This window comes from Nomascus leucogenys, chromosome 12, assembly GCF_006542625.1.
Source record: "Nomascus leucogenys isolate Asia chromosome 12, Asia_NLE_v1, whole genome shotgun sequence".
NCBI classification, from domain to species: Eukaryota; Metazoa; Chordata; class Mammalia; order Primates; family Hylobatidae; genus Nomascus; species Nomascus leucogenys.
The window spans coordinates 49,205,260-49,231,887 of NC_044392.1; the positions used below are offsets into that span (position 1 = coordinate 49,205,260).

Below are 26,628 nucleotides of genomic sequence, written 5' to 3' on the forward strand. Positions count from 1 at the left end.
GCAATCCAGCTTCTGGGTATATAATCAAAGGAAATGAAGTCAGTATCTCAAAGAGCTATTTGCACCCCCATGTTTATCACAGCATTCTTCACAGTAGCCAGGACATGAAAACAGCCTAAGTGTCTGCCAATGGTGAATGAAGGTCACCTCAGAACTTACACCCACTAGGAGGGCATGTCGAAAGCAGGCCCACGTAGTCACTTTTACAACTTACTTCTGACCAGAAAGGCACCACCACCTCGACTGCCCAGTGGATAACTGCCTGGGAGCAGGGAGACCCCCTGTCCTTGCTCGCTTCCCCATTTACCTAATAAAAATATCCACTTTTTGCTCCAAGGGGAAGTGAAGCATTTAAAGCAGGATGTTTTGTGCTTCTTCCCCCAAGCTACCTTTGGAAATAAATTCACTTTTTTGTAGCAGGCTTCATGCTTAACTGGACTCTACATGCGGTGAGCGACTAACCTGCTTTTGGTTACAGAATGAGTTTTAGAGATCTAATGTTAGCATGAGGGCTATTGTTAATGCTGTATTGTATACTTGAAGTTTGCTAAAAGAGTAGATCATAAGTGTTCTCACTACACTAAAAAAGGAACTATGTGAGAAGGTAAATATGCTAATTAGCCTGACTGTAAACACCCTACTGTAGGGGTAAATGGAAGCCCTGAAGGGAATGGAGCCATTAGTTCATTATGTATATGTATATCAAAGCATCCTGTTGTAGACTTTAATAATATACCATTTTAATAAAAATTTTTAAAAGATTACTTTAAACAAACATTAACAATACCATTAAGAAATATGAACTACATAGCAAAAGATGTGAACCCCTGTACACTGAAGACTACGCAATACTGCTGAGAGCAATACAAGATCTTTGGAGGCCAGGTGTGGTGGCTTATCCCTATAATCCCATCACTTTAGGAGGCTGAGGCAGGTGGATCACTTGAGGTCAGGAGTTCAAGACCAGACTGGCAAATGTGGTGAAACCCCATCTGCACTAAAAATGCAAAGAATTAGCTGGGAGCGGTGGTGGGTGCCTGTAATACCAGCAAGTCAGGAGTCTGAAGCAAGGGAATCATTTGAACCCAGGAGACAGAGGTTACAGTGAGCAGAGATCATGCCATTGCACTGCACTCCAGCCTGGGTGATAGAGTGAGACTCTGTTTCAAATACAAATTTAAAAAAATAAAATAAAAAAGATCTTTGGAATAGGAGTTATTTATTCTTATTTTTCAACATTCCTTTCGCTATTTGGGGATACTTGCAATTTCTTCTGAATAAAAAGTTCTGGTTTTTTTTTTTTTTAATTTCTGAAAAAACAGGCCACTGGAATTTGAATAAGATTGCACAGAATCTGTAGGTTGTTTTGAGTTGTATTTCCATCTTAACTATATTAAATCTTCCATCCATGGACACAGGATGTCTTTCCATTTATTTAGTTCTTCTTAAGTCTCTGTAAGAAATGTTAGGTAGTTTTCAGTGTACAAATATTTAACCTTCTTAAATTTATTCCTAGGTACGTTATTCTTATGGGTGCTATTATAAATCAAATATATTAATTTTCCTTTAAGATTTTTTTCGTTGCTAAAGCAATTGGTTTTTGTCCGTTTATTTTGTATGCTCCAAGTTTGACGAATCAGTTTATTACCTCCAGTAATGTGTGTGTGTGTGTATGTGTGTGTGTGTGTGTGTGTGTATTTGATATTTTCTCTATATAGGATCATGTCATCTGCAAATTGAGATAATTTTTTTCTTTCCAAACCATTTTTGCTCACCTTCATTTTTGAAAAATATTTTCAGTGGGTATAGAAATTCTAGGTTGACTTTTTTTCAGTACTTTAAAGGTTTTGCAAACTTCTTGTTTGTAATGTTTCTGTTGAGAAGTCAGATGCCATTCTTACATTTAGTCCTCAGGATTTAGCATGTTTGTTCCCCTTTTACTCCTCTTAGGATTTTCTCTTCATCACTGGTTTTGATCAATTTGAATATGGTGTTCCTTGGTGCAGTTTTCTTCATGTTTCTTGTCCTTAGGACACATTATGTTTCTGGGATATTTGCAGTTTATGGTTTTTATGAAGCTTAGAAAGCTTCCATCCAGTATGTTTTAAATATTTTTCTAGCCATCTTACCCACTCCATTCCCTTCAGGGATTCCATTTACCCCCATAGTAGGGTGTTTAAACTTCCCACTGATGGGCTTTTTATGTTTTCAATTAATTTTTCTCTGTGCGTTTCATTTGTGTTAGTTTCTACTACTACTTCTTCTAGTTCATTAATCTTTTCTTCTGCAATGTTTAATCCAGGGTATTTTTTTAAACTTCAGACTGTAAATTGTAGTTTTCACTTATGGAATTTGATATTAAAAATATCTCCCACATCTTCACTTAATCAAAATTATAATAACTGCCCTAATGTCCTTGTCTGCTATTTCTAACATGTGAGTCATTTTCAACTGAATTATTTTATTCTTCATTATGTCTCATGTTTTCCTGCCACTTTGCCTGTTTGAGATTCTGGGATTTTATGGCAGACATTTGATGTCAATGCCCAAATGGGTCTAGTGACACAACTTGGCCTCAGTGTCTACGCACACCAAAGCTTGAGCAGCAGGAGAGAGAGAGAGAGAGCAGAGGTGAGTGTGCCACACATGGGGGTAGGGAGTACCCCACTTGTGCTTGGGGCTTTCCTCTGCCTCATTGAAAAAATATGTGTTCCTTTTTTCTTTTGCATAAGACCTGCCCTATTTCAAGCCCTGTCCCTCCAATGATAGGACAGTCCTCTCTCCAGTCTCATCCCCTCCAATGGACGGACAATTGTTCAAAACAATTCAGGGGACAAAGCATTGTCTTGTTAACAAATTCTGCTAAAAAAACTGGACATCCAGAGGCAAAAATACAAAAAAATCCACAACAGATGCTGGCAAGGTTGCATAGAAAAAGGAACGCTTTTACACTGTTGGTGGGAGTGTAAGTTAGTTTAACCATTGGGAAAGACAGTGTGGCTGTTCCTCAAAGACCTACAGGCAGAAATACCATTTGACCAGTAATCCCACTACTGATCATATACCCAAAGGAATATAAGTCATTCTGCTATAATGATACATGCTGGCATATGTCCATTGCAAACTATTCAAAATAGCAAAGACATGGAAAGAACCTAAATGCCCATCAATGATAGACTGGATAAAGAAAAAGTGGTACATACACACTATAGAATACTATGCAGCCATAAAAAGGAACAAGATCATGTTCCTTACAGGGACATGGATGGAGTTGGAAGCCATTATCCTCAGCAAACTAACACAAGAACAGAAAAACAACACTGCATGTTCTCACTTACAAGTGGGAGCTGAATGATGAGAACACATGGACACATGGTGGGGAACAACACATAATGGGGCCTGTTGGGAGTCAGGGTTGCGGGGACAGAGAGCATCAGGAAGACTAGCTAACGGATGCTGGGCTTAATAGGTAGGTGATGGTATGATCTGTGCAGCAAACCACCATGGCACACATGTACATGTACATCCTGCACATGTACCTCTGAAATCAAAATAAAAGTTGAAGAAAAAAAACAACAAAAATTTAAAAATCCACTTAAATCTCCATACTTGGACTAAAAGTAACTCAAAGTTGATTACAGAACTAAATGTAAACTGCAAAACTAGAAAACTCACAGTAGAATACATGAAAAAATCTTCATGATGTGGAGTTAGGCAAAGTATTATTAGTTATCACATCAACACAAACTATTAAAGAAAACACTGATAAATTCAGCTTCATACAAATTAAAAATTCTTGGTCAGCACCAGACACTGTTAATAGAATAAAAAGATAAGCTACAGATTGGGAGAAAAATGTGAAAATCACACATATCACAAAGGAGTTGTGTGATGGTTAATTGTGTGTGTCACTGTGACTGAGCCCCAGGGTGCCAGGACATCTGGTTCACCTTTATTCTGGGTGTGTGCTGAAGGGTGTTTCTGGATGACATTAACACCAGAATAGGCAGACTAAGTGAAGCAGATTGCCCTCCCTGTGGTGGGTGGGCCTCATCCAATCAACCAAGGAGAAAAGGCCTAATAAGAAGGAAATGCTTTCCTGGATATCCGCCTTTCCATCTTAGGAATTTCTGCCTCCACAATCTCATGTCCAAATTTATATATACACACGCACATACATGCCATATACATATACATACATGTATATTAATATATATGTACACACACATTACATAGGTTAAGTATGAAGTTTTGTAGTTTTAAAAGTTCAGCTATTCAATGATAATTGTTGAAGCTGGCCAGTGATTATAGGGGTGCTCTATTACATAATTCTGTCTCCTTTTTTATACCATTGAAGTTCTGCCTTTGAAGAATTCGGATAGGATAATAGCTGAATTTCAAACTAACTCTTAAAACTTAACGAATTAGTGGTTTCCTAATTGAAATTAACGAGTGCAGAGGACCAGAGGTGCCAATCTCAGAAAGGCAGAATTGCTGGGAGAGGGGGAGGCCTGGACAAAGGAATCATCCTGTGGAGATTCGTGGTGAAGAGAACAAATGAAGTAACTGACAGAAATTAGAGGTCCTGGTAGAACAAAATAGAATCCCAGAATGAGAACACACATCATGCCTGTACCCAAAGTAAGACAATATTTCCTAAAATCTCAAGAAAAATCATTTTTGGCAAGTACCTTATATCCAGTGATGTGATCCATGTACCAAAGTAGTGGGAGAAGGTGATGAAGCAAGCAAAACTCAGTGAGACCTGATTCCCTCATGAGGACTCTGTTAAGGATGAATTCCTCTGAACAAGTGATGCCTAGGACATGCACTTTTGCATAGCTCGTGAGCATATATTTAATTGTGGATCTAAACCAAAAGCCAAGGTGGAGACAAGGTGGGAAACACAGGCTGTCACTGGTATATGCTTGAGTTGAACTAATACTGTAAGAAATGGCAGGTAAAGAGGTTAGAGAAGAGGAAAAGAATGTATTTGATTGTCATAGTGACAAAAATTTGAAGTTGGAAGATATAATTTAATATTTATAAACCATATATTAGAAGTGTGTCAAGTTAAAAGGGGACTAGTGATGTTAAAATGTTTTTAGCGCACTGTTAAACATGAGCTATACAACCCATCCTAAATAAACAAAAGGCACACACAAACACACAAAGAAAACAAATCACATCGACAAGGAAATACAGTAAATACACTCTACAACATAAGGTAAATATAGACTAAAATATGTAAGAGTTTAGATATAAACAGGGAAATAAGAATGTTTTTATTAATCCATATTCTTATCCACCAAAACCAAACATTATAGTAAAAGCTTAAAATATTATATGTAAAAAATCCACTAGGCCAGAGTGATAGGCAAAAACCTTTTAATTAAACAGATTTAAAACTTAAACATTCTTTTTTTAACAGCTCTTAATCAATTTATTAAAATAGTTGACTTAAGCATCTGCAATGGTGACTTCCACCTCAACTTCTGGCTCAATACTGATGGAAGTAATCTGCTTAACAATCTCAGAAGGACTCTGCAAGTCAATGAGTTGATTGTGGATTTTCATCTGCAAATGATCCCATGTCTTAGAACCTTCACCACAAGGAGTTTTTCTTGTTGTGATTCTCGCAGTCTTGTTAGGCATTTGAACTGGTCCTTTCACTTTGAGATTCTTTTCCTTTGCTCCTCAGATCAAGTCAGCACACACCTTCTCCAGGGATTTTACATTGCAGCTGATTGGAGTGATTCGAATTCGGTAAATTGCCACCTCCAGCTCCATGGGTGTTTTTCTGGTATCTTTAAAAGCCATGGCTGCTACGCAGCTTCCTTACCAACTTGTTCCTCCGTGAGAGCGAAGAGCGGTGAGCCAGGAACAGGATCGTAACACCTATGACCGCGTCTTCCTCAAAGAGCAAAACTTATATTCTAACATTAATAGACTAAAATTAATTTGGGATGAAAGTTAAAATTTGTGCAGGAAATATACTTTTTATGACAGAATACCAGCAAAAACAAGTATATGCTAATCATTGAGATAGAAAATTTCCAGTGTACAAACATAAATATAACTGACACAGGCAGGGGTGATTAACTGATGATAAAATGTTCAGAGGAAGATCGTTAGAATACACAATATTGATACTTTTTCAAGCCACTTTCCAAATTAATTATAAATAAGGTGTCTTTACAAGCGAAAGATCTCCTAGACCCCTCCTTAACCAAGTGACCAGTCCTAGTATCATGATAATGGTGATGGACAAACTGGACCTTCTCTGCCTGCAGATGGGCTGAGGTAGGAAACTCACAGTAGTGACTCTGCAGTGTTCCCGGCAAAATGTTTAGGCTGAATTTAATCATGAGAACATTTTCAGACAACTTCAGAATGTAGACCATTGAGCCAGAGAGCTGACCTGTCCTCTACAAACAAGTCCATGTCACCACAACCAATGACAACAACAAAAAGATGAGGAAATACTTTGGGTTTAAAATAACTAAACAAGTGTAGCTACATTATCTTTCTACTCTTTTTAAACCCAAATGTCTCTTCTCCTTTTTGTTGTGTGATTCGTGGTGACATGGACTGTGTGAAGGAGACAGGTCAGTTGTCCTGCTCAGTGTTCTACATTCTGCAGTTGTCTGGTGATTACCTCCTATGAAACTCAGGCTAAGCATTTTCAGCAAGAACACGGCATTGTTCATACTCTGCACCGGCAGAGTCCTAGGTGACATGCTGTCTCCTGCCAGCGGGTCCTGACTCTTGTTCTCTCTCTATAGGATAGGAATTGAGAGAAGAAGGGTTACGGCCTCTGAATGCTGTTTGTCCATCTGAGATTGGTCTCTTTAGGTACTGATCACAATTGATCGCAGTTGGAGGGGGAAGGATGTGGCTTCTCAAATCAAAGGGGCCTAGTGGGTTAAAATCATCAAGAGCATTTCGTGGTCTTAAGTTCACTCCGCAGCAAAGGATCCTTGCGGTGTTGGGTTTGATCTTGAACTTGTTTTGCTGTTTTAGTCTTTTTCATTAAGTGAAAAAACTACTTTGATGACACCCTTTCATCCTTTTCATCCTTTCAGCAGTATTTGGTATCTGTAGGGGAGAGGGAGAAAAACATCAAATGAGCATCTTTGTCTGGTCCTGTCTGGCTGAGTCTGGAGGGACTGCTAAGTGGTGATAACCCAGGGGCAAACTGAGCTCCTGCTAGGAGGACCAGCTGAAGGGAGAGCCTCAGGCTGGCAGAAGTGGCAGGTGCAATCCACAAGTGAGAAGAAAACCCCAGAACTTCCAGTCAGCCTGGGGTGCAGAATGTAGGGACCCCACCTATGCCCTACCAGCAACTGGTAACATCAGTACCTTTCTTCCTGATTAGCTCTGTTTGAAGCAAAGCGATTGCTTTTCACACCTCCCAGTGAGGATGTGCTCAGCATCAACCATGCATGCTCAGAAACAGAGGGCTGCAGAAGGAGAGGACCCTTTGCAGAGAAACCCACCCCCTTACACCTCCATGTCCCGGTCTTTTAAAGGAGGAGTGGGAGGGCCATGGAAAGAATCCTGGATGTGAGAAGTAGCAGGGACCTCAGACCACATCCAAGTCCAGTTCTGCCTTTCACAACAGAGGATCAGTGATGCCACAGGGCTAAGATTAAACTAAGGCCACATGAGTTGCTATTGACCACCTGGGAACTACAGCCCAGCCTCAGGCCCTTTCAATAGCATTTGGAAGGAGGGAGAAAAAAGACTCCAGTCTGGAGGTCTCAACAGTCATGAGAGGCTGTTGGGTCACCTTGGCTAGGACAGGAGTAAAGTTTTACAAAGAAATATGATTTCATTGCTGCTAGTTTGGTTGGTTACAAATAAAACATGAAAAAAGAGAAATATAATCATAAGTATTCTTTTCAAGGGGCTCAGGAAAGAAAGGAAAAACAAGAGAGTCTACATGGAGTTAGCAAAGAGAGAGTGAGGATTGTAACCCAACTTATTTTCCCAATTCCCTGAAGTTGATTCCACACCTGGTTACACCTTAAGGCATTTTAGCAACATTCTCAATATCTTGACCAACAAAACTCTGAAGGGAGAGGGACTCCCAAGACAGTAGCAGTGGAAACAGAGCAGAGTTCAGAGAGCAAAGAGCAGATGGGAATGGAAGGTCTTGGCAGGGTGGCAGCCCGTGAGACACAGAGGTAAGACCAGTCAGACGTGACAGCAGCTGCTGGAGAGAACAAACAGGGAAGAGAAAAGCAATGGGAGAATGAGCTGTCATCATAGACAGAAATATGCAGCGAGTGCAGCTAACAGCCATACATGTGATTACCTTTGTACCCTAAGCTTGCAGGCCAGGGAATCTGCATGCCAGTCTCCACTTGCTGAACAGCAGTTTCCTTTTGATCATCTTCAGTTTCAGGACACTTGAGGCATGAATGTGGCCAATGACTTGATGCTCATGTGTGTTGTCACCTGAGCCTTCAAGAGCATCACCTTCCAGCTGGGGAGGGTTCTTCATTCCAAGGGAAGGCTCTAAACCCAGCTTTGAAAATGAAACCACACCCAACAGCATTCACTGTCATCCATGATCTTACTGTGACTTTCTCATCCACCCAAGAGGAACATCAGAGAAGGAAAGTGGCCTCGGACAAGAAAGTCCAAGGGGCAAAGGGAAGCCAAGAAAGACATTTTGGTATTTTCTGCATTGTTGATTTTTCATGCATCACCCAGGAATTACAAGATTGCCAGGAGGAAAAGGTGATCCCAATTGACAAGCATATTCAAGAAACTTACGATTAATAAACACAAATAGCTTCCAGGTAGATAAGGCAAAGGCAAGGGAGTCACACTGGATACAGGCTGTGTTTTGGGAGAGAGGAGATTCTAAAAATCAAGCAAAATCAATGTTAAATGAACATATCAAAGAAAAGAATTGGAAGACTAAACATGGGATATTGATGAAATGATCATACAGATATGTATATTACATATATCTACATTTTATTAAAAATACATGCCAAGTATACATAATGTATATGACAAATGACATAAATGCATATATTTATATATAAAAATCTATTGGAAGAAATTATTACATAGGGATGTGAAAGATGTAGAATTAACATTATAATCACTAACATTATAATCTGGTCCATTGAAATTGGAAAAACTTTAAGAAAAATAAGACAAATGAGAGAGAGAAGATGTGGTGAGAAACAAATGTCCTATTAGACAGCACGGAGAAGTCATCAGGTAAAGGAGAATGAAACAAAAGGCATTCACTCTGTCCTCTTGCCTGGAGCCTGGTTAGTGCTCTGGACTCCTGGGAAAGCCAGCAGGTGAGAGTGTTGGAGCCAGCGGGGTGAGTCCTGACTGGGGGTGTGGGAATCCATGGAGAGGCAAAGAGACATCAGTGAGAAATCAGTTTAAATACTCGAAGTTATCAGAGCATGTGTCAGGGACTACGCATCCCCCGACACTCACTGAGCGTCTTCCATGTGTCCTCTCCACGGACCAGATGGTGCTCATTACCTCAGGTGACCCTCCCCCCTCCTGAGGATGTGGGTCTCCTTATTCCTCAGCTGAGGGCATTGCCTGACAGATGAGCACCAGGCAGCCTCAGGGGCTCCAGGAGGAGACATTGAGTGGGACGGAGAGTAAGGATGAACACGACCCAGGGTTTTAAGGAAATCTGAGCAGAAGTGGATCCCTGGGAGAAGGAAACTGAGGACATGGCCGTGGACGTGAGTGGAGATGATGAACTAACTGGAGTTTCAGAAAAGACACAGATTTGTACACTTTCCATGAGAAGGTTGCCCTTTTATTCCTTTATTTCAAAACGAGGGGAAGAAACAGAGCAAGAAGCTGGATATGTCAGGAGACTGACTTGTGGGCCCAGGGTTTGCACTATTACTGAATGTGCCTAATAGGTTGTTACTGAAAGTGCTTGATAGGGGAAAGTTGACTTGAAAAGGGATGCTGAAGAGGAAGAAAACTGGCAAAAGAGACTTTCTAAGACAACACAGGAAAAGGGGTCCCTAGAAAGTAGAGATCCTAACAGTTACTCTTCCTCAGATGAAACTGCATGTGAAGTCACTTCCTAAGTGCTAATTTACCAGAAAGATAACAGAATTAGATAACATCTATTCATAGATTTATTGAGCAATTTTTATTGAATTGGCCCTTTGGAAATTATCATAATTAATGTTATCAACAATAATTGAATGTAGATATTATTTTTCAGGTCTCTCAGGTGGCAGAACTGAGATGTAAAGACCAACACCACAAATGACTTGGCCGAGGTGAATAATGAGTAAGGGTTAAACCCAGGACCTGAGAGCAGATTTGATCCTAAACCCCAGGCTCTTTCTCGCCTCACTGGGTTGGAACGTTGTGGATTTCTGCTTGACTCAGAGGGAGCACAAAGAGACCCCATTGCCTCCTCCCCCACAGCACCATGATCACCAACACCCGCATTCGAGCTTCCTGGTCCCCTTTCCTGCCCTACCTTGGAAGGGCCATTGGTTCGCAGGATCAGCGCTGGCTGTGAAGCTGCAGGTGGTGGAGGAAATGCCCCGCCTGGCTAAGTCATAGCCACAGTCAAACCCTTGATCCAGTTGCAATGGCAGACAATTGGGCACCAGGGTTCCTGGCTCCAGCTGTGCCTGTGAAGCCTGCACCTCTCTCAGGTGGTGGCTCAAGTCTCCACTCCAAGACCCATAAGGACAGGCCACCTGGGTGGCAGCTGAAAGGAGAAGGGGCATCAGTAGGAACGCTCTCACTTTTCCCTTTCTTAATCATGCCCAGAACACCAATCCCTGGTGTCCCCGCCTCTGAGGTGAGCCACCCAGTGATCCAGGCCACAAAGACAGACATCATGTAAATGGGGTCATGTCACCTTTCCTGTCTGTGCCTGGGGATGCTGAGATGGAAGGTACCCAGGCTGGATGGCCCTGAAGTGAAAACCCCCCACTTCAGCCCAGAAGGCTTTGGATTGGCTAACAAGGCCATGCCAATTATTCTGTTATTATTAATCTCTATCCTGCAGCCTAGAAAGAATGTTCTGGAGAGCCTTCAGAGCATAGGAAATGCTGTTTTTCTCAGCACACAGGAGTATAAGAATAGAGGAGGACTCAGAGCCTCCAGGCTTTGGGAAGGAACCATAGGAAAGGGTTTTGGGACACTAGACCAGCAGTCTCCAAGATTTTTTGCCCCAGGGCAAAAAATTGTCATGGAAGGCAATTTTTCCACAGACCAGGGGTGGGGGACGTGAAAACAGGGGGATCATTTTGGGATGAAACTGTTCCACCTCAGATCATCAGGCATTAATTAGATTCTCATAAGGAGCGCACAACCTGGATCTCTTGCATACACAGTTCACAGTACGGTTTGCGCTTCTATGAGAATCTAATGCCACCGCTGATCTGGAGGAGGCGGGGCTCAGGCCAGAATGCTCGCTTGCCGGCCACTCATACCCTGCTGTGTGGCCTGGTGCCTAACAGGCCCGGGACAGGTAACTGACCACAGTCCCGGGGGGTTGGGTCCCCCTGCAATAGACCAAATACTACATGAGGCGAACCTTTTAGAGTTCTGAAACATTTTGAATTTCCATTGCCTATAATTGTTTCACCACCTGCCCACACATATACATCTTACTGCCATATAGTAGGTGTCTGCAGCCATAGGCAATGTTGTAGAGGGACCCAGTCCCTTCACGGACACTTAGGGGCCACAGGTGTTACAGATCAGCATGTGTTCTGTAGGGACATAACACTGAGCACAATCCTCATCTTACCCACTCCTCCAGTGGGGTCCGGGCAGCACCGCCTCATAAAAATTATTGCTATTTCCACAGGGAGAGGAAATCACACTCTCAGAAAGTGAACTAAGGAAAGACTTCCAGTGGCCTCACACCAGTCCAGATGAGTCTCAGAAGAGGGACGGGGCCCGCAGGGCCTGATCCACGTTGCTGCAGGGCTCCTCTCTCTCTTCCTCTCTGCACATCCTCTTTCTCACCAAGGTTTCTCTAAGTTTTCTTCAAAATGCCTTCCATGTATCTGTTCTCCTTCATCTTCCTGAGAGCACGCTGTATCAGATTCATCACTGATGCCTGGCTTCATACACGCCCCCAACTGCTATCTCTGATTCTGCCATCTTCACACTAGCAATTGTCTCAGCAATTTTATTGCCAAGAAGTCCTGTTCTTTCCACATCCCTACTCTGCTTCTGAAAACTCTCCACTGCCTGCTGTGCAACTCTCCCCCCTCGCCCTGCCTTTGTGCTCCTTCTAACTTCTGCCCCACCTTCCTATCGTGCATCACCTCCCAACACTCCCTCATACAAATTCTTCCCTGGAGTCAGGCTGGCCCCTCCCTGGCACAGACCTGCATGGGGTGCCTTCCAGCTTCTAGGTCTTTGCCCCGAGTCTCTCGCCCTGCCTCCTATGGCCTCTTTAGTCGCTAAGGGCACAGTTTACTGATCATTAACCATCACTTAGGACATTCAATGCGACTTCATGGTAGTTCATATTGGACAGATGGGGAAACATCTCAAAACAACAAATCTGGTTGGGGAAGGCTGGTCAAACCCAGGCTTCCCGTTCTTGTTCTCTGCATGTGTTATTTAGAATCAATGTCTAGGAATATTTTTCATTCTAACTACTTAATTTCGTTAGGTCTTTTCATCTCTCTTTTTCAGAATACTAAGTCTTCTTAAACTTATATTTTGAATATTGTTTGCATTTTCAGGAGAAAACAAAAAACTTGTTCTCTAACTTCTGAAGTTCTGTACATATTATTAGTTGAGCAGGTGGGGAAAAGTCCTCAATAAGTGATCAAGTTATCATTTAGGTTGTATTCTCACTGATTCTACTGTGACTTTCCCTGAAGCGAGAGGATGGGTGGAGCACATCAACTCTAGCACCACTGCTGGGGTCACAGCTGTAAACAGTACAGACTCTTCACAGGTTATCATCGGAACCCACACACAGATGCCTCCTGGTATAACTGGGACAGTGCATTCATGCATCTCAGCCTGTCTGCATGGATGAATGTGGCCTCTCCTGGCCCATGTTTCATGATGCCCTGTCAGAGCTGGCTCACATCACAGGCATCTCATTTCTGAGACACGTGTCTGAGCATTTCCCTTCCTCCTCATGGGAGCCTGGTTATGGCTGGGATCTGAGACAGAGCCCAGTAACTTTACAAGGGCTCCAAGACTGCCATGTTGAGAGCAGAAACCCAAGTGATACAGGGTAAGAAGAGACCAGCACCTTTCATTCCCTGAGAGCCTTCTGGAGCTGCAGGTTCCCCTGGAGGGACTGGAGGAGCCACTGGTTCTGCTCACAGACAAAGTGCACCAAGGTATTTATCACTGGGTTATGCATGTGAGGGGCTACAGGACTTCTTTGTACCAGACCAGCAAATTTTGTGTTTCAGCTTGAAATTATTTCCAACAAATTTGCTACAAAGGGAAAAGGCTTGAGCACTCATCCTAGCTCAGTCTCTGAGAGATCCCACTGCAGAGAAATGATAGCAACTGCACCATGGAATCAGGCAGACATGGAGCCCATGTTCTCACTGTGACTAGCCGGGGCATCCTGGGCAAGCAAAGAGAACTTGCTGAGCCTCAGCATCCTCAGCTGTAACATGGAGATGCCACTGCCCACTTGCGAGTGCCCCATGAGCACTGAATGGGTTATAGCAAGGACAGAGCTTGCTTGGCAAGGGGCAAGGCATACAACAGGTGCAAGGGCGATGTGTATTTTATTTCATTTTATGAATTGCCGTGGGCCGGGTGTGGTGGCCCACACCTGTAATCCCAGCACTTTGGGAGGCCGAGGCGGGCAGATCACCTGAGGTCAAAAGTTCAAGACCAGACTGGCCAACATGATGAAACCTTATCTCTACTAAAAAAATACAAAAAAGTTAGCCAGGCATGGTGGCAGGTGCCTGTAATCCCAGCTATTTGGGAGGCTGAGGCAGGAGAATCACTTGAGCCCAGGAGACAGAGGTTGCAGTGACCCGAGATCATGCCACTGCACTCCAGCCTGGGCAACAAGAGTGAAACACCCCTGTCGTGGGGTGGGAGGACGGGGAAGGGATAGCATTAGGAGATATACCTAATGTAAGTGACGAGTTAATGAGTGCAGCACACCAACATGGCACGTGTATACGTATGTAACAAACCTGCACATTGTACACATGTACACTAGTTCAAGTATAATAAAAAAAAAGAAAAAAAAAGAGTGAAACCCTGTCTCAAATAAATAAATAAATTGCTGTGATCCTACAAAAGCCTTTGCTTCTTTGAAACTCAAGGAGAAATGAAAAACAGGCTGGGCGTGGTGGCTCATGCCTGTAATCCCAGCACTTTGGGAGGCCGAGGCGGGCGGATCACCTGAGGTCGGGAGTTCGAGACCGGCCTGACCAATATGGAGAAACCCTGTCTCTACTAAAAATACAAAATTAGCCTGGCATGGTGGTGCATGCCTATAATCCCAGCTACTCGGGACGCTGAGGCTGGAGAAGCGCTTGAACCCGGGAGGCGGAGGTTGCGGTGAGCGAAGATCGTGCCATTGCACTCCAGCCTGGGCAACAAGAGTGAACTCCGTCTCAAAAAAAAAAAAGAAAAACAGGAAAGAGGATGGTTCCAGCAGGAAAGGTGCTTACTGATCAAAATAGAATGGAGGAGAAAAGTTTCAGTCACTACTCTCATGACAAAATATTCAGATGGGGGACACTACAGAGTTACTTGCTCCTTCTACAAGAGTTTTGATGGGTAAAACTAACAATCCACATGAAATTCCCAGAATAATGGTACAAAAAAACAGAATGAATGAGAAGAAAACAAAATTGTTTTTTTTCCTTACACACCCTATGAAACAGCAACCTCAAGGGGCACTTGCTCACAGGAGGGGTTTGCTGGAGATCATGCTGATGGGAACCACTATGCTTTGCTCATCAGTTAGGCCAGCACCTGATCAGGGACACTAGTTGTTGATGGCTTACATGGGAATATAGCACTGAGACGACACATGATTGAGACTACAAACCCACACATGAAAGAAACCACCGGGGCTCTACAGAGGATGCAAGCCATGGCCATGCATGGAGGAAGGGACACTAACTGCCTCAGTGGAGGGAAGCCACCTCAGAGGATGTAGTAGAGAATCTGGCTTAAAACACAGGAATCATGAAACAGCCCTCCAAAATAATGGGGGAAAACTGCCGGCACAGGTGGATGGCCAGAGAAGAGAGAAGGGCGCTGCTTAGGATATATGATGAGAAGGGCACTGCTCAACATAATGTCTGAAAAGAGAGATGCACTATCTTAAGGAATGAAGTCTGTTATACAAAATTCTCCAGGTGAGCTGTTGTGGCCAAGAGTATGCAATGATCCCTCATCATTCCCCTCTCTGGCCTGTTTGGATACCTACAGCCTGCTCTTGTGAGAAGGGTTCGGGTGACAGAGGAATCACCTGGCACAAGAAAAAGGGGTTCCACCCATTGAATGTCTAAGCTTAAAACTGGATCCAAGAACCAGATTCAAAACACTCTGAATTTGGCCGGGCGCAGTGGCTCACGCCTGTAATCCCAGCACTTTGGGAGGCCGAGGTGGGCGGATCACCTGAGGTTGGGAGTTCGAGACCAGCCTGACTAACATGGAGAAACCTCATCTCTACTAATAATACAAAATTAGCCGGGGTGGTGGTGCGTGTCTGTAATTCCAGCTTCTCGGGGGGCTGAGGCAGGAGAATCACTTGAACCCGGGAGGCGGAGGTTGCGGTGAGCTGAGATCGTGCCATTGCACTCCAGCCTGGGCAACAAGAGCAAAACTCCGTCTCAAAAAAAAAAAAACAAACAAAAAAAAAAACCACTCTGAATTTACAGGGCCGGCTGCAGAGATGATCCATCTCACCTGCACAAATTAGAGGAAACAATATATAGAGGCTTCCTGCGAGAACAGTGGAGCTTTGTGACCTTCAGGCTGAAGTACTCACAGGCTACCTCCAGAGCAAAGCAGGCAAGCTGATCCTCCAATGAGGATAATGTGCTGCTATAAGGCTGCTGGCAATCAGACGGGTCATGGGAAAGTGAAGGAGTCAAGTAAACTTCATCCAGAGAGTCCTGCGGGATGTCCTGCTCCTCCACCTCTGGCAGCTCTGGGCTCAGCCTGGTGGGTGAAGAACACAGAAGATAAACATCAAAGGGAAGAGAAACCACAGTGCCCAGCTAGTTCTACAGAGCGGCCAACAGGAGGGGCCAGAGGAAGCAAAGTCCCCTCCGAGAGAGAACAATCCTTCTCTATCTCCAGCAGGAGAGAGTGAGCAGCAGGTGCTCAATTCCCTGGGTAGACAGTGAGCTGGAAAGGAAGGAGACGGAACGATCCCTGTACCAAAGAGCTATAACACAGCACATGCAACAGGACCTTGTGTCTTCATAGACTGATAGAGTTTTACCGTGACCTAAACATCTTTTGTTCTCAAAATTTTAGCATGATATAAATTATTTGTATTCATATCCCTGCTCCCAAATATTTGCAAATATAAAGGGAAAGAGGCAGACATCAGATGAGCATCTCAAGTTCACTTTAAGCCAAAAAGACTTAAAGTGAAAAGGAAACTGCAGAAAATGTGACTGATTCGTTCAACCAAGTCAACTGAATAAAGACTAGTACAATTTTGAAGGAATTAACAAGAGAAACAAATAGAGGTGTAAAATGAAAAGAGGCAACTTTATTAATATTGACCAATAATATTAATATTAACTAATATCCTGCTTAATAATTATTCCACATTGATAATGTTAACATTGCTAATATGGCTATTTCATGGTTGGCTGAATGAATGAACAGGTATGTTCTGTTTTCCCTGCATCTGGCATCTCCAGATGTCAACAATAAGTTAAATGTCCACAATTACTCAAAGTTACCTGGGGCATGGTGAGTCTTGATCTTCTTCCTCTTCTTGATCCTTTTCAATTTCTGCAATAAAGTCAGACAGGGACAGACGCATTAAGATGATTCCCCTATTCATGTAACAATCCACTGTCCAATCCTAAAACAGGAACATCAGTCTCCTTGGCATGAGAAGAGGACACCGTGACAGATATACTTCATGAGGCCTGAGGGTCCGTCATGATAGAGATTCCTTGGTTTTCATCCCTGAGCCTACGGGTCAAATATTCCCATTCTGGTAGATCGTTATCCCAATATCATGTGTCCCAAGTTTGTGCAAACGGTTATGCAATATTTTTCCAATCAATTTAAAGCAAATGCCCCAAATGATTTCTAGGACAAAAACTGCAGTATTCAGCGCTGTCTCATCAAATACCCAGCTTGTTCCTGGTTGCAAGGATTTTAAACACCGAAACTAGAATGAAGGAGGAAATCTACAAACCCATGAATCAAAATCACAATTGTGTGAATTTGTCACATCTGCCTGGGTCCAAGGTCTTGAGAGCGGGCTCAGGTGGCCAAAGGCATGGCCTGAAACTAGGAAGAGAGCCATGCTTACTGAGCCATTCCATGTCTCGGCTTCCAACTGGAACTAGAGTTTCATTCAAACCTACAGGTGCCTATAGGTCCTGCCTGTGGCAGTAACATCTCTCAGCTCTAAGTAAGGGCCACTTAGTGTAAGAATATGACCCTCATCCTGAAGATCAGGTGGAGTCTTATCACCTTCATAGTAAGTTACTCACCGTCCACATCAATAGCCAAGCCAATGTGCTGTTCCTCCAATGAGTAAAAGTCACTTCCGTAGGGCTGGCATAAGTCAGGCAGTTCAAGATAACTGGAAGGAGTCAAATAACATCTATCCAGTAAGTCCTGCAAGACTTCAGCCTCTTCTACTTCCAGTAGCTCCCTGCTGAGCCTGGAGAAGTAGGAAAAACTAATGAATAAGCCAGGGAAAATCAGACACCACAGACCCCCAGCTAGATGTCATGGGTAGTATAAGGAAGTGGTTAAAAAAGGAAAAGGATAGATCCATTAATGAGCTAACAAAGTATTGCCTTCATGTTGGGAAAGACCAGGGCTGGGTAGAAAAGGATGAAAGAGAAAGACAGAGACAGAGAAAGAGAGAGAGACAGACAAAGAGAGTTCAGTGAATTGGCCAGGTGACACACCAATGAGGGAGTCAAAGGACACTCTGTGTTTGTGTCCTCATGACACACAGCATACAGTGATAATGAAAAGAGTGGGTTCAATAATTTTGCATAAAATGTGCTCAAGTTTCCATGCAGTAGCCATGAGAATACAGCTTTTAAGGCATGGTCAACCTTCACTAGGTTAGTAAATGATAAGGGGAGGAAGAAATGGAAACCTAAACATCTACTGCAGCGAAAACCAACAGCAATGTTTGTAGGAGGAATTCAGGCTTGGCTGCAAAGACAAAATCGTTATTTTCAGCATGTTCTGTTTTCCCTAGACTTGGTGTCTCTAGGTGTCAACACCAAATTAACTGTCCACAATTTCTCAGACTCACCTGGGATGTGTTGCCTCTTGATTCTCCTTTTTCACATGATCACACTGATGTCCTGCAAATAAATTCAGACAGGGCCTCTTACATTAAGAAGTTTCCCCCACACACAGAAACATTCTTCTGTACAATCCTAACACAGCGACATCCAGTCTTCTCAGTGTGAGAGAAATAATCTAGGAGGCCTGAGGTCAAGTCTTGAGAGAACCGGCTTGGTTCCTTTCCTGAGCCTGGGGCAAAATTCCCCTGTTTTGGTATGTCATCTTCCCAGTGTGCTCTGTCTTAGGTTTGTGCACACAAATGAGCAATTTTTTTCCAATAGATTGTAGGCAAATAGTTCTATCACTTTGTAGAAGAGACATGGCAATATTCAGCCTTTTCTCATCAAATACCCAGGATTTGACGGTTTATGAGATTGTGGACACTGAGATTTCATGGATGGGTGCAATCTACCAGCTCTTGAGTCAAAATGAGACTTGGTGCTACACAGAAGCATCAGCTATTATGGCTTTTGTGAGTGAAAAGTCAGCCATTTATCTAGAAAACATACCAGCAAGACAATGAAAAGATGAGCTAAAACAAGCCAACTTAGAAGACACAGAAAATGGGGATAAATTCAGTGAAACCTGGGTCACATCTTCCACTGAGAGGTAGACAAGGGTGACACTGGCCTTGGCCAGGTAGACAACTGCACAGACATATTTGGGGAATGAAACTCATAAGGAACTTTGTAGCTGGCAAGAGACATTTAATTCAGATGAGCTGATCTAACAGACAACTCCTGGGCATGTGCTGCAGAGCCTGGTGGGAGTTTGCCACACCTGCCTTGAGTTCAATGTCCTGACAGTTGGTCTAGGCTGCCACAGGCATGGCCTAAGACTAGGAAGAGAGCAAAGCTCACTGACCTACCCCATGCCGGTGCTTCAGACTCGACTCCAGAGTGATTGAAATCTACATTGATATATAGGTCCAGCCCACAGTGATGACAACTCAGCCCAGCCAGGGGAGCAAGGCCCAAAGATTATGGGGTCTACCTGGGACACAAACTGGAGCTTTATCACCTTCACAATGGAGCACTCACTGTCTATACCAAGAGCCAAGACGAATTGCTGTTCCTCTAATGCGTGCAATGTGCTCCTGTAAGACTGGTAGAAGGCAGACATGTCCGGAGGACTTGAGAGAGTCAAATAACCTTCTTCCCAGGACTCCTGGGGGGCTTCCTCCTCTTCAGACTCCTGCAGATTCCTGATGAGCCAGGCAGGACAGGGAAGACAGAAGATTAAACCAACAGAGATTAGACAACAAAGCTTCCCAGCTGATCTGACAGGAGACAGAATAGAGTGGTCACAGAAAGCAAAGCCATTTTTCCTTCAAGAGAGAAAAAAAAAACTATGTTCTAAATGCGGGGTGGAGGGTGACTGCCCTGGGGACAGAGCAAAAACGAGCAGCATGTGCTCAGTACATTTGCCACAGATGAGCCACTTCAGGGCACCCAGACTCTCCCTGTAAACTATCATCATGACTTGCAGCACAGAGAACTGACACAGGGCTTCAACTACTTTGCATAAATCGTGTTGAATTTTACATGCAGCATACAGAGCTCTTGAGGCACTGCAGACACACAGATCTTGGGTATTAAGGGCCCTCTTTTTCCAATATTTTGATATAATATGTTTATTTTTTGAATTTCTTCTCTTGCACAAATACTAGCAAACATACTAACAAAAAATGGGCAGAAAGCATATATGCATCTCTCTCTGGATTTAAACACATGGGAGAGAACAGGTGATACCAGGAAATCCCTGTTTGGTTAGTTCACCTGGTTCGTCTGATTGCAGGTTCCTATCTTGAGAGGACTGTGAAATTAAAACCAATACAAGTGCTACAAATAACCCACGACATTGTTAATAAGGACAATTTGTAGCTGGATAAATGGAAGAAATAGTTCTATTCATCACTTCCTTGTTTTCCCTGGATCTGCATTCTCCAGGTGTCACTACTGAACTAACAGCCCACAATTCCACAGCGTTACCTGGGGGGCACTGGCCCTTTTACTTTCTCTTCCTCGTGATCGCTTTGATTTTCTGTAAATAAATTCAGAGAAGCAGGTCACATTAAGCAAATCACACTTCACGTATGACCAAATCAGTGTCCAGTCACAGCACAAGGACATGAATATTTTCAGTGCAAGAATGTGGATTCTGACAGGAATAATCTAGGGTGCCCTACATTAAGGGTGGTGAAAAGTAGATGAGCCTGCTTTCCAGATCCCCAGGCCAAAATCTCCTTCTACGGGTAGACCATAACGCCATATTCTCTGCTTGAATCTGTGCAAAGTTAAACAAAATTTTTTCCCAAAAAAATCCCCCAAAATTGGTCAAACTCTTTTCTGGGAGTGTTGCTGCAGTACTGACTTATCTCACCAGGTAACATGGTCATTGAATGTTTAGAGGCATCTATACATGAAACTGGGCTGATAGATAAATTCTAACAACTCTTGCTTTAAAAAGAATCTGTGATTTCGGAGGCCAAGGCAGGTGAATCATTTGAGGTCAGGAGTTCAAGACCAGCCTGGCCAATATGGTGAAACCCCGTCTCTACTAAAAATACAAAAATTAGCCAGGTGTGGTGGTGAACACCTGCGGTCCCAGCTACTTAGGAGGCTGAGACAGGAGAATCACTTGAATCCAGCAGGAAGAGGTTGCAGTAAGCCAAGATCATGCCACTCCACTCCAGCCTGGGCAACAGAGTGAGACTCCATCTCAAAAAAAAAAAAAGAATCTGCGATGCTACAAAGAAACATCACATCAGCCATTGATGGGGTAGAGAACCAGGGCCCAGCCTTACTTTATGGAAACATATCAGAAAGGTAAAGAAGAAATGTTTCCATCCTGGTTTCAAGGTGACTGTGCAGCTACGCAAGCTGACTTCAAGGAGATCAAGACTGAAGCTGAGAGCAGTGAAACCTGGGGAACAATATCTCCAAATACAAAGGCAAGGCTGCCAGTTTCCTTAAAAGGGAATAGAAACTCCATGGACATTGTTTAGGGACAGATGAATAATCACACGTGATGAGAGATACTGAATCAAAACTGGGAGGTCTGACAGATACCTCCTGTACACCTCCTGCACTCAGGTGACTATGAGTTTGTCACACTTGCCTGGGGTCCAGTAACTTGATACCAGGCCCAGGGAGACAGAAGCATGACATGGGCAGAGGAGGAGAGGAAAACTCCCTGATAAATGTGTTTAGTATCCCATTCTAGTTTTTGATTCAAACCAATTTGTGTGTATAGAGCCTATCTTCAGAGTTAATCTTTCTCAGCCTAGACAAAGGTACCAGGGACAAAGAATATAGAGGCTACCTGGGAGAATGTTTAGAGCTTCCTCCCCTTCATCATGAGAGGGTTCACTGTCTACAACCAGCGCAGAGTCAACTTTGTCTTCCTCAAATGTGATTTTGGTTTTCCTGTGAGGCTGGCTGGAGTCAGAAGGGTGGTGGCTATTTGAACAAGTGAGAGCACATTCGGCCAGTAAGTCCTCAGGGAATTCCTTCTCTTCAGGCTTCTGCACCTCCCTGATGAGCCGGGTGACACAGACATGACAGAAGATTGAACAGAGAGGGATTGGACCTCAGGGAGTCCTAGCTAGTTTTGACAGGAGGCATAAGAGAGTGGTCCCAGAAAGCAAACAGGAGGTTCCCTTTAAGAGGGAACAGGCACTCCTGCACTCTCTGCAACAGAGCATGGCTGCTATGGGAGCCAAAGAGGAAGACAGCAGCTGGTGTTCATTGCACTGGGCAGATAGGAGCTGAGGAGGATGGAGACTCAGCTGTCCCTGTATGGTACAGACATGACACTCAGCACACACACAGAACCATAACAGCTGCCACACCCTGTGTCTAAGCTGGGTTGAATTTAACATAATGTGGCCAGGGTAATGCAGGCTATTGGCCCAATGTAGATGCCAGAGAGAGTGTGCCTCCTAGATCTTTTTCATATGTTACCACCCATTATTGCTCCTGATTATTCAGTGTTACCTGGGGGCACGTGATTCCCGCACTTTCTCAGCCTCCTCAATGTAAACATCGTCATCTACATCTTCATGATTTTCTGTAAATACAGGAGTGTTCATTCAGATATTTCCCACTTCACACTCTGCAAGCAGTCAGCCCAATGTGCGCAGACACGTGAACATCTAGGCATGGGTCACCGTTCAACTGAAAGCTCTCATGTTTTATCTTTAACAAAATGCCCTGGCACGGTTTCCTAATCCATCAGGCAATGCATTTCTGATCTGGAGGGCCACCATCAAGATGTGGCCAAATATTGAAAACATCTTTTGGTCCCCATATCACTGGAGGCTTGTCCAGCCTCTCTCTGGACTTTGGCATCTGTCTCTGCCATCCTGCCACAGATCTGATTCCCAGGCACAGGCTTGGTGTCCTGTCACAGTTCGCATTTCGAAACTAATTCTTTCTCTTAGGAGAGGACAAACAAACTTGTCCCACAATCCTCTGTCCATCAGGGGACTTCACAGGCCCGCCAAGTGGCTTCTGCTGTGTTATTCAGGGACATTCTCTCCATGGGGAGTGCTCCAGTCTGAAGCACTTCCTACCACCAAATGCCCCCACATCAAGTGCCTTCTCCAACACCACACGGCAAGGAGCTTCATCTCATTGTGAAAAGCAGTCGTAAGTGTTCCCACATTTGAATGCTAAAGACACTTGCAAGAGACAACTTGCCTGCCTTTGCAGATAGAGAGGGAGAAACCCAGGAAGGATAAATCAATCACTCACCGACAGTTACTAAGGACATTGCTGAAGATAAAGCCTGGGAACCTCCATTCTTAGTCCAGAGCTCTTTTCACTCTAACAAGCGCCCTCCTGTCACAGCCTCCTTCTTGTCCTTTAAAACTGGAGAGATGGTGCCTCTTGTCCCAAAGACCACCTTCCATCAAGGAAGGAGGGACATCTGCAATACTGTGACTTCCAATCCCATGGGTTTCCCATCTCTGTTCTTACCCAGGAAGTCCTGGTCATGTCATGGCCACATATGTTTAGTGGAAAAAAACACCACCGATAGAACTGTCATTGTGGAGGTATGGAGGTCTGTAGCCTCTCATAAGCCTGGGGTTTTGTGTCATCAGGGCCTGTGGCCACCTTACCTGGGCTGAGTTTGTGGATGAGGTTCTCTGTCAGCCTGCAGCCCTCAGCCAGCTGCTCTCGGATATCCTGCCCCTGGGAGTTGTCAGGCTCATCTGGAGTGAGGAGGGCCTGGAGATGCTGATTCAATGAGCAGGAGGCATCTCTCCCTTCCTGTAATCTCTTCATTAACCGGGCCAGCTCTCGTGCCTGAGAGTGAACTAGGACCTTATATTGCCTAAGGTGAGACAGTAGAGAAAATTTAATAATGGAAAAGGATGAGTGATCAGTTCTAATACTGCAACAGAGATCTCTGAGACAATGTCCCCAAGGAGACCTCCAAGCAGAAGGTCAGCACATGTTTGGGGAAATGCCTGTGGCCAAGACAAAAAGAAATTTTTTTACAGGCTTCCTCTATATCAGAGAGTGCAACTGAAATATCCTCGACAATGTTGCATTCATATTTCTCTTCTGTAAACAAACGTAGGTCTTTCTAAATCAGTTTCAAAAAGACATCCTTTCAGTTCCTCACTTTGGCCATCGACATTTCCATGTGAAAATACACATAGTGTATTTTGTAGTGACTGGATACAAAGCCATGTACAGAAATGAGGCTAGGTGCAGATGGGGCGAATTGAAAAGACGAAAGAAGAAAAGAATGACAGGGTCGAGAAGGCAACACTGATTGAGTGAAAGAATGAGAAGCCGCAGTCCGTCAGGAGGTGATTCTGACTAACGGTAAGTGGGGTGGTGATGGCACACCATTTTGAGTACACTGAATGCTGCTGGGTGGCTCCCACTCCTTTGGTTAATTTTGCGTTATGCAAGTTTCACCTCAACAGTTACTTGTTTGAAAAAGAGAAAACAAGGCTCTGAGAAACAACTGCAACCCATAACTTATTATTATCCTTGTTCTCTGTTTGATAAATATTTGGGTGTCGTGAGCCTGCCGTGGCAATTCCTGCCCTTCCCCTGGCCCAGCTTAGCTCTTACTTCTCCCCGCTGAGCCGCTGTACTTCAGAGATTCACACACCTGCCCACCTGCCTGCCCCCATGGGGCCCCCTCACCTGAGCTCCTCAGCTTGCCCGAGCTGCTCTGCAAGCTTCTCGTCCTTGAACTGCAGCTCATCCCTCAGCATAGATTTTATGAGGTCTTTGAATTCTTCATACTCTGAGAAAAGACAGACACGCCTGCCTCAGTGGAAGGTTGGACATGCTGCTGTGGTCACTGCCTACAGGGCAGGAGGCAGGTCCATCCCAAGGACAAAACTGTCCCCAGTACCAGGCTCTAGGCAGGGATTTCCACATCTTTAATCTTCGGTCTCCCGACTTTCTGGCATCTGAACCTCCAAAATTTGGAGATGAAGAAAGAGAAACTCAAGGGCACACCAACTAAGTTGACAAGATGATTCAACCACAACGAAGTGGAGTCCGAATTCACAGCCCCTGAGGTCTGACTCTGAATCCTGGGCCATTTTCCCAAGCCTTGCAGCCTCTCCTGTAAACACGGCACTGGGCCATGAAGTGATTTTCCGTAGAGTCGGTAAGGCCCCTAGGACAATGAGACTGACAGTTTCCCTTTTATTGGGAATTTCAAGCACAACTATGTCAAAGATTTTAAAAATACTATCTGGATAAATTGCATAAAATATGAGGCATAAGACCATAAGGCCATGAAGGAAATATGCCCAAATACTAATCAAGTTTTTGTTAAGTTAGAAACAGTAGAATGAAGAACTAATAGTGTTTACTCTGTGCCAACAACTGTTCCAGGAGGTTTACAAGAAATAGGTCATGTAATTCATTGCAGCAATTTACAGAGGTAGGTATTATTATAGTACCCTACGGACGGATGAAGAAGCTGAGGAACAGAGAAGACAAGCAACTTGGGTGGAGCCCAGGACACTGGCCTGGGGTCCCTGCTCTACACACTGCTACCTCCACAAAGTCTTGGGTGCCGTCTTTCTTCCTTTTTAGGAACAAGAGCCAATGCCCTACGAAGCAGGACTTCCCTCTCACAAGGGTACTCCCTGCTCTTGATGCTGTCACTTATAGATACCACAGGTTCTATTAGGAGCAGAGTCCTCTTTAAGCTCCTCAGAGCAGATACTATGTACTAACACCATGTTTCCCCCAGGGTCTCCAGAACAGAGCTTTGCCTATTGGGCCTCAACAGAGACTTGAACTGAGTGGAAGTTCATGAGTCCCACATATTTAGACCAACAGACTAGATGCTACTTGTCTGCAGAATCTTTTGTGGTACAGAGAGGATTCTAGTAACACAATTTAGCCTCTTGCTGAGAAAACAGGTGGTGCTGTGCCTGTGTCAGAAATCAAGAACTGGGATTTTTAACTCTAATCCCACCCTCACCTGACTGCAAACATGGAAAAGTTGCTAAATACTTTCTGCCTCTGTCTTCCATTTTTAACAAAATGTTAAAATACCCATTTCTATTTTCCTAGAAACACGAGAAAGATGAAATTATTTTTGATGGAGACAGCATTTAGTTTCTCAGAGAGAAGACAGGACATCATTCATCACTTTCGTGATGGTGAGCCTATCGAACTTACAGTATTTCTTCTGCCAGTTGGCCAGGAAGTAGGCCACTTGTGTTACAAGAAATTTCTCTTTGATGTTTCTGAACTGCTGTTTGTTCTCTGCCGGTTGGGGGCGCAATTTCTCGTTGATTTCTCCAATGTTCATCTCTTGTCTTCTCACTGGACGAAGGGCCGGCAGATACCACCATGCTGATGTTTGTGGCAGAAGAGGTGGAGCCAGGGACTGGGGAGAAGAAACCCAAACACATGATGGGTTAAAAACTGGTGAAATCAAATAGGTTTAATCAGGACTGAGGGATGTCAGTAACTAAAATTCTTAGCTTACTGTTGAGAAAAACGTGATCACTCCACAGCACTTTAGAGTCCTTAATCGCAAAAACAAGGTTTGAGACGCCTGAGCTCAAAGCTGAAGGCACTGCCTGTAGCTCAGACTCTGACAAGAGTGAGGGAGGTGGCA

At 43.9% G+C, this 26,628-nt stretch overlaps 1 protein-coding gene and 1 pseudogene across 1 annotated transcript; both read right to left on the reverse strand.

Annotated features, from left to right (window-relative positions):
* Nucleotides 1-5,460: 5,460 nt before the first annotated feature.
* LOC100589609 lies at nt 5,461-5,820 on the reverse strand (annotated as a pseudogene).
* Nucleotides 5,821-7,081: 1,261 nt separating this feature from the next.
* Nucleotides 7,082-26,392, reverse strand: LOC100589947 (neuroblastoma breakpoint family member 3-like). Its single transcript, XM_030823645.1, is given in 15 exon segments — nt 7,082-7,098; nt 8,785-8,874; nt 10,499-10,735; nt 15,992-16,164; nt 16,923-16,974; nt 17,691-17,863; nt 18,476-18,527; nt 19,551-19,714; nt 20,502-20,553; nt 21,835-22,046; nt 22,509-22,581; nt 23,636-23,850; nt 24,681-24,783; nt 26,184-26,319; nt 26,321-26,392. Coding segments are annotated over 15 exon segments (1,788 nt in total). The 5' UTR covers nt 26,360-26,392.
* Between the last annotated feature and the right edge of the window lie 236 nt (nt 26,393-26,628).